An 8475-nucleotide genomic window follows, 5' to 3' on the forward strand; every position below is an offset into this window, starting at 1 on the left:
ATGTGAGAGTTGCCCGCTTCAATATGGCGGCGAAGTTGACGTGCGGTCTAGCGGCCAATGAGGCGTCTAGCTATTTATATGTCTATGGTTATACCCACCACCAATTAACATTAGCCCTTCATTCATGAAATGGATACTGTAATCATACAGAGACAATAGTTGCATACCTTTATCTTTTGCTCGTTTCTCCTCTTCTTCTTTTCTTTTTTTTCGAAATTGGGCACCTGGCTTTGACCTTTTCTTCTCCATCTCTGTTTATTTGGCACTCGACAATCAACAGATTTCCCATCCCCCCAACTGTCACTCACGACCAGAAGTCAAGACTAAACCAATTCACCTTGATGACCGCACAATCGTTTTGTATTACCTACCTAGTTTCATTTGCAGGAACTATAGGCCTGTATTATAACATTATGAATGAAATGTGCGTTATTTGGAAGAAAGTCGAGGTGTGTGACTGACTTTAGCCTATTATTAATTATTTTACTAGTGTGGATCCCCCGTCCCCGTCCACCCCCGCCCTGTCCGTTCCATTTGAGAGAGACCCAGAGGTGAAATCTCGCACGCGCCTCTCGCCCCACTCCCCTTTTTACACTTGACTTCTCACACAACACAATGCTTCAGTATCAGGGGCGCCGGCAGCTGCAGGGAGCGCCAATTTGCCAATTCCACACACAGTGAAATTATATAAATGACGAAAAACCGCTTCGTGACACAGTGGATTTTTTGTTTTTCTGCTCGTGCTGCCGCCCCCAATGTGTCACGAAAAAATGACGCCCCGGGCGGCTGCCCGGTTCGCCCGTGCCTAAAACCGCTACTGGTGCCAGGGCCAGTCGCATTTCCACTGTCACTTCCGGGGCTTGATTGTGCCTCGTCAGTGCTTCCTCGGGGCCAACAGCCAGGGATTTTTTGCCCGACGAAAACCTTGGGCCAAAGCGGGCCAGCTGGGGCTAGATGAGTGGATAATTTCAGAATGCTTACAGCTTACACTAGCATTAAAAACTTTTAAAATAAGTTGAGCTCAAAACTCACTTTCAGTCAGCAGGAGTGTTTGAAATAACTTGAGCCGATGTAGATTATAATCACCAAACACGGCAGAAATATTTATAAGCGATGCAAAAGACTTTTCACGCTAGGCATTAGCATAGTAAACATGGTAAATATGACCACTGGAGAAATCAGACGTCAGCTTCTTATTCTCTATCTATGTATTTATTTAGTAACATATTTTATCTGTCTGAAGTCTCATCTCGAAAGTTTAGCTCCGCGTTGCCATGTCATAAAAATATAATAATGGTTTTTGTTCGGGAGCTTTTGCATAGTATAAAATTATAGTAAGCTAATGATCATTCTTTCTAAAAAAAATTTATATGCTATTGTAACTACAAATAAATAGGAATAGATTCCATGGAATAAGCAGGTTATGTTCATAACGCAATTTCTCTGTAAATTATTTTCAATCCTGATAAATTAATTCATTATGATCAGTGTAGGTTATCCCTTATTATAGTAAAATTTTATTCCTTTTTTGATTCCTTTTTATTTAAATATTTAACAAAGCATGCAGACAAACGGCCTCTTTTATCGTGTTCATGTGATCGCGCTAGTTCCAGTGAATTATTTCTTATTAGTTTTCTGATAACTTCTCTTTGACTGTGAAATGATGGGGTTGCGTAACGTGGTTCCTGAGAGGCGTGTAAAGGGTGGGTTTTAGTGAAGCGCAGCGGAGCTTCTTGCCCGACAGTGGAAACGCTGCACTATTTTGGCCTCGGTGCTACAAGTCAGAGGCTATTAGCCCCACCTGGCCCGTTTGAAGCACTGGCTCACACTGGCTCACACTGGCCCAACAGTGAAATGCGGCTACTGTGTTTCTTGGGCCAGTTGCATAAACTCACCATGTTAAGACTGTGTCTTAAGAACTAGTTTGACCAACTAGTTGCTAAGCGGAACTCAGTCTTACTTTTCCAATACAAATACGACCAATCTACCTTTTCATAACTAATTTAAAAAAAGTTATCAGTCTTAAAGAAACTAATTTTGATGACTAGATCTTTTTAAGACTAGTCTAAACAGTTTATGAAACCAGCCCCCAGTGTTCTTGTGACAAGACAAGCAGATTGGATTTATTTATTTTTTTTAAATCAATGATGTTATTAAGGGTCTTATTCAAATGTATTAGTGTAATAAAATTTGACAACGTGTTTATAACCACTTAAATGAGGCACCTCATATTGCTGAGATCAGGCATTAAATTGATTTGGGATGTGCCACAGCTACAGTGTTATATCTCATTAGTTCTGACAAATGCATGTGGGTGGCCACCAAATTAGTCACAGTTTGTTTCTAGATTGTTAATTGTGTCTCCCAATGAGAAACCATTAGGTAATTTGACAAAGATACATGGGGGGGGGGTGTTCCCAGTGTCAACTTTCTGATTCAGAAATTAATCAGGGCTAACTGTTCCTTAATCTTCTGATTGCCAAATATAGATTTCTCTATACCCCCAACCTTCTGTGACATCAGAGAGATCAGTGGATTCCTTGAAATGTATAGCCTTAATAAATCATCCTGTGTTGACCACCTCTGTGATATTTCAAAGCGAGTACAAGGCAATTAAATCGTTTCACACATATTAAAAATACCAATGGATTATTAAAGAAAAACATGTTAAATATTTGTTTCAGTTATATTTGTTTTGGGTTTCAGGCATGCAATGTGACTATAGACAGGGATGTCTCTTATATTGTGGATCACATACTTTCAGATAAAAAGGTAGGTACCTTTAGACATTGGGGCGGTACACACAAAATATGAATATTAAAAATGATAATATTAAATTGTATCTGTTTAATATATAAAAAGTATATAAAGTTAAATAAGAATATTTAATAAATATAGAATAGAGCAAAGAAAACAACTGGTCTATCAACCGGAAAAAACACTGCAGCAGTTTTATTATACATTAATGTAATGCAATGTCTTCTTTTATTTTAAGTACTCTCAATTTATCTTCTTGCTTTCACTGGGGAGACTGATTTTCAAAGTGGTCAGTCATAAAGTGTTGCAAAATATATTTGTCTGCTGAATGCAGCGACTGATAAATCAGAATCAAGAATTAGACGGCGCTGCGCTGTATAAATATAAAATGTTATTAACTTCCTTTCAAGATTGAGAGACAGCAGAGGTTCCCCATTTCAAAGGTCAAAAGTTATTTTAAACTGACACTGAAATGAACCCTAACTTGCATATCATAAATAGTATGACAAAACCGTCTTGACAGTCTTCACACATCTCTTCTCTGATTTTCACTTCCCTTGTGTAATCTAGCCTAGTGTCAATCTAACATAATAATCTATCACTTAATCTTGTTTTTCATGCTTCATATTACAGTACATAAACCATTCTTTAGTGTTATACCTCTGTATGCAAGTTTAACAATCTGTGCTTGTTATCTTGTTGTTGTCCTTGCACTGAGACTGTTAAGAGACATTATAATGCTACTTTTCTAGCATTAATGTCAAATACATGAGCATTAATGTTTCTGTATGTTTACATATGTGCATTTGGCTGGTGACAAGCAGGCATCTCTGTTATGTAACCTGTAAAGTTGGCTGACTGAGAGAGTAACATGTCAACATGGCAATAAGAGAACTTTTAATTTATCGAGAGCCTAGACAGGTTTATGAGGGTTCCCTCTTAAGTATCAAAAAGTAGGATATAGTTAGGCCTAGCTATCCAAGAACGGTTATGAAACCCTCTAACCATAGGTCAACCACATTATGACATCAGGGCTCCCAAGTCTCACGCATTGGGCGTGAGACCCACGCATTTCAACTCGTTCACATGCTCACACGCCACACCTTGTATTTCTCACGCAGAGACATTACGAGGATAATAATGCCCACCAAGTTGCGGCGCTATTTTTTAAACAGTGAGTTTCCCGAAGGCCCTGACACGCACCAGCTAATCAAATAAAAAAAATATATTGCTACCGATCAGACAATCAGAAAATAGCATTGCTGTATCTGGATAAGATTTTCACAGGCTCGTGCTCAAAACAGATTCAGACTCTCGCTGAAGTAGGTAACGAAACGGTTTACAGAAGAGGACAGTAAGCGTCCTATGAGTACAGTAAGTCATCTCACCATTGCTGGGGAATATATGTGTTCAGACATATATGATGTGACCCCCCCCCCTCCCAGTTTTGTCCAACTCCATTGACTTGACAAGACAATCTAAGATATGTTTTGGTCTGATGATTATTATGACCCCGACCCCCACGCAATTTTGGCCATCGTACGTGGTCGGCCGTAGCTTTTGCGCCTATTATTAGCCCACTATTATTTTTTATAACGTTATACGTTGAAGAGGATGCAGGGATACTCTGACATTTTTATATAAGAGACTTCTATAATAGGGCTATCCATAATAATTGTATGGCAGTAGTTTGGATTATTTTTAGTTTTTTCTTTCCTTTTATTTTTACTGCACAACTTCCTGGTCCCCATTTTGAAAACGTTTTGCCTAAGCTAAAAAGGTGGCTAGGTCAGAGGAGGAGACTGTGGAGAAGACAGTGGAGGAGGCAATTAGGGTGCCAGTAGAGGATGGGTCCATGGAAGAGACTGAGGAAACAGTGGACAGTGAACCCACTGGAAACAGGGAAAAAGAGAGGGTTAAGTAGAGCAACCACCTATGTGTTTCTTTAAGAAGGAGTGGTTAACCCGATGGCCATTCATCACAAAGGCAACCACTAGCTCTTTTTACTGGTGCATAGTCTGCAGACGAAAACTCCTGTGTCCATCAAGGTGTGAGGGACATAAGCAGGGAGGATTTCTAAAAAGCTGCATTGGTGTTAGTGCTCATTCAAATGCCTATGCTGAGAGGGTTTTCTTCATGGTGGGATTAAACAAGGCCAAAACCAGGAACAGTTTAGCACTTGATGGAACCTTGTCATCCATCATGATAGTAAACATGGCTGGCCTGGAACCACAGTGCTCCAAATGGGAGCCACCAACCCCTGGCCTCAAAACCAGCTACCAAGTACCAACACCTACAATAAACAACACTGATTATTTTCTCTCTCTCTCACACACACACACATACACACACACACAAATGCTGAATTAAATATTATTTTATTTGTAAGAATATGTGTCATTTATGAAATCAGACACCTGTCCCAATCAACCGTCTGCCGCCATCGCGGCCGCCGCCAAAATCTCACTCTGAACTCAGTTCAAAACTTGAGAGCCCTGTGACATGAACCAATGATGGTAAAGTGCGTGTTGTACAATGACTTTCAGAAGAATTCGGAAGACTTTTAAAAATAAATGTGTGTCCTGTCATAGTACTCGGTGAGAGGCCGAGGTTATTGTCGAGCAACCAATATTCATTATTTGATTATTTCTGCAAAGATCAGCAGAAAAATCATGAATGACGTAGGTTTTTTGCACTACAATGTCATTACAGATTGACCACCAGTGTACTTTTAAGACCATGACCTACTTCTAGTTACATTCCAAAGTGAAACCAGTAGCCAAGTGCTATTACATAGGTGTTGGATGACTTTGAGGCAGTTTTAGGTGAAAATACTTTCTCTGATATGGTTTCTCTCATTCCAGGATGGATTTCTTGCGACCTGAGGGTAGTCTTTCTGAAGCTGATGGAGCAGCAGCTATTCTTCCTAAGGTCCAACAAGTTAATAAATAATAATAATAATAAGACAAAAAAAACCTACAATAACCCACAACAATTAAAATCAAGTTAAGTGAAGTGTGCTGTGGTTTCATGTCACTGGAGTAAGCTTCTGAATCTCTCTCTCTCTTTCAGGTTTACAGTAATCCACAACCAGAGGAGTCACAGTCTCGGTAAACGGGGTGCTCAGATATCAAGCTATATAGACAGAAACATATACAATTACACATAAATATTTATTTCAACATGATTTTAGGGTTTCTGTTGCTGATTTTGACTACTTGAAGGTGATCGGGACAGGAAGCTTTGGCAAGGTATTATATTTAGATGCTCAGTCTGCTTTGTATTTCTTTGAATATTGTTTGAACCTTTCTTTGATTGTCTGTATTCAGGTGTTCTTGGCCACACAAAGAGAGAATGGCAGATATTACGCAGTCAAAGTTCTAAAGAAACACATCATCTTAACAAGGAAGGAGGTGACTATGACTGTATGAATATAAGTGTGAGTAATTATTTGACTAATAATGAGTCTGTGTGTATTCACCGTGATGTTTTTCATACAGGAAAGAAATGTCATGTGTGAGCACAGAGTGTTGTTAAAGACTCTTAATCATCCATTCCTGGTGAAGCTCCACTTCAGTTTTCAGACTAAGGACAGTCTCTATCTTGTGCTGGACTATGCATGTGGAGGAGAGGTATGTTTATTTAGATGGCCATCTAAAATAACCTAACCCTAACCCACACCTTATAAAAACAAACAAACTTTATATACTTTACTTTTATACCATGTTTTCAGATGAGGACTTTCCCGAAAGGATTTTTTTGTCAGAGTCATCTCACTTCTAGGTACACATACACAATCAAGTACACACAGCTTTGAATTTGAACTTGTTTATGGTGATGAATTCAGGTCAGACATCAGTAAGAGGATTTAAACATACATGACAAATACAGGACACAATGTGTGATTGAATATCGAATTGAAAAGTTGCACATCGCCTCTGTTAGGAGAAAAGACAAAACAAGGCCAATTGTAGTGGACAAAGTCAAACTACGGTCGCATTATCTAGGTCCGTTAGTCCATCTTCGGAAAACTAGACTAGGACAACTTCAGAACCAAAGCATTTACAGGACATTAAAGCTGCGGTAGGGAATTTTTGACGCTCTAGCGGTTAATAAACAGAACTGCTTGCGTCTTGCGGAAGAACATTGTAGCCGGAACTACTTCTCTCTGTTTATGTCTATGAAGAATCACAACGGTACTGGGTTACTCCGCCGCGGTACCCCGGAAGCAATCTAAAATAGTCCGAATATAGACACTTATTATAGATGTACCCTAGTGATTCAGGACAAGCCAAAAACACGGTTTGGAAAATGGATTCATGGTGTACTCACTTATTATATACATTTTTCTACATTTTGAACACAAACAAAGTTACGGACCGCAGCTCTGATTGGTTGTTTCTTACCGGGAGCGGATGAATTTCTGCAAATGGCAATAGGACCACTGGGAGGAGCCAGAGGAGCTTGATTTTTTCACAGATTATCTGTCTCATATTCTACTGTCAGGACATGATGACAGGTTTAACAAATATGTAAAAAAAATTATATTTACAAAAGTTCCCTACTGCAGCTTTAAGGACTTAATTAATCATTGATTTAGTCTGACTGAAATCGAACTTTTAATGCAGTCGTTTTCAACCAGTAGGCCGCAGGATGACTTTACATTATTTATGTGCTTTTGGCAAATCCAAATAATACTGATTTGCATTTATGAATGATTGACTTTTTCATTTTTTGCAGCTCTTTTACCATTTGCAGAGAGAGGGGGTCTTTGGAGAACCCAGAGCCAGATTTTATGCTGCTGAGATGGCATGTGCTTTAGGATACTTACACTCCCTGAAGATTGTCTATAGGTACCGACATTCTGAAATATCTGTGCCTCTATAATGCAGATAAGCCCATTCATATGTGCTTAGTGAGAACAAAATGAACACTAACTTTCAGCAGATTTACAGTAATCCATCTCTCTCACATGCTCACAGGGACCTGAAACCAGAAAACATTCTGCTGGATTCTGCAGGTCATGTGGTTCTGACCGACTTCGGCTTGTGTAAGGAGGGAATGAGTAGACGTGGCACCACCACAACGTTTTGTGGAACGCCAGAGTACTTGGCACCTGAGGTTCTCCTGCAGAAGGAGTACGACAGGACTGTGGACTGGTGGGGTTTGGGAGCTGTCCTTCATGAAATGCTCTATGGCTTGGTAAACAAACCCACTGAATTAATGCTAATATAAATAAACAATACAGGTAGTCAGGTTTGTTTTACGCACACTCTTTCTCATTCCAGCCTCTAGTGGAGCCAGAGATCTGCTGAAGAGACTGCTAAACAGGGACAGGGCCAAGAGACTAGGAGCAAAACGTGACCTGGTAACCCAACAAGCACACACACACACACACACACACACACACACACACACAAGCAATCTGAAAATCATTTGTCTTGTGAGTGGCTAAATGTCATTTTGCCCTTTTTTGGCTTTTAGACCGAGCTGCAGTCTCATCCTTTCTTCTTGTCTATTAATTGGGATGAACTTGTTGCAAAGAAAATTCCTCCTCCTTAAGTTCCCTTATTGGTGAGTTTTTTTTGTTGTTGTTGTTAAAAGGATTGTTCACCTAACATTGAACATTTGCACTAAAACCAGTATGACTTTTTCTTCTCTGAAACACACAAAAAAAATATTTTGAAACATGTCTGAGGTTTTTAGTCCACATGAAAT

The 8475-nt window shown here is 39.5% G+C and overlaps 1 protein-coding gene across 1 annotated transcript; it reads left to right on the plus strand.

Annotated features, from left to right (window-relative positions):
- The first annotated feature begins 5583 nt into the window (after positions 1–5583).
- Positions 5584–7992, plus strand: LOC113076495 (serine/threonine-protein kinase Sgk1-like). The gene is made up of 7 exons (XM_026249186.1): positions 5584–5688; positions 5830–5867; positions 5951–6008; positions 6087–6170; positions 6258–6389; positions 7498–7610; positions 7740–7992. The coding sequence occupies exons 1-7, from the start codon at positions 5623–5625 to the stop codon at positions 7990–7992; spliced, it is 744 nt and encodes a 247-aa protein (XP_026104971.1). The 5' UTR covers positions 5584–5622.
- The last annotated feature ends 483 nt before the right edge of the window (positions 7993–8475 follow it).

This window comes from Carassius auratus, unplaced genomic scaffold (assembly GCF_003368295.1).
Source record: "Carassius auratus strain Wakin unplaced genomic scaffold, ASM336829v1 scaf_tig00020497, whole genome shotgun sequence".
In the NCBI taxonomy this organism is placed as follows: domain Eukaryota; kingdom Metazoa; phylum Chordata; class Actinopteri; order Cypriniformes; family Cyprinidae; genus Carassius; species Carassius auratus.

Bases quoted from the DNA above. Each gene is read 5' to 3' on its own strand.
- LOC113076495 (XM_026249186.1), top strand. From the start codon at position 5,623: ATGGATTTCTTGCGACCTGAGGGTAGTCTTTCTGAAGCTGATGGAGCA. The intron at 5,689-5,829 runs GTCCAACAAGTT...TCTCTCTTTCAG, and splicing joins CAGCAGCTATTCTTCCTAAG to GTTTACAGTAATCCACAACC. The intron at 5,868-5,950 runs GTAAACGGGGTG...ACATGATTTTAG, and splicing joins CCAGAGGAGTCACAGTCTCG to GGTTTCTGTTGCTGATTTTG.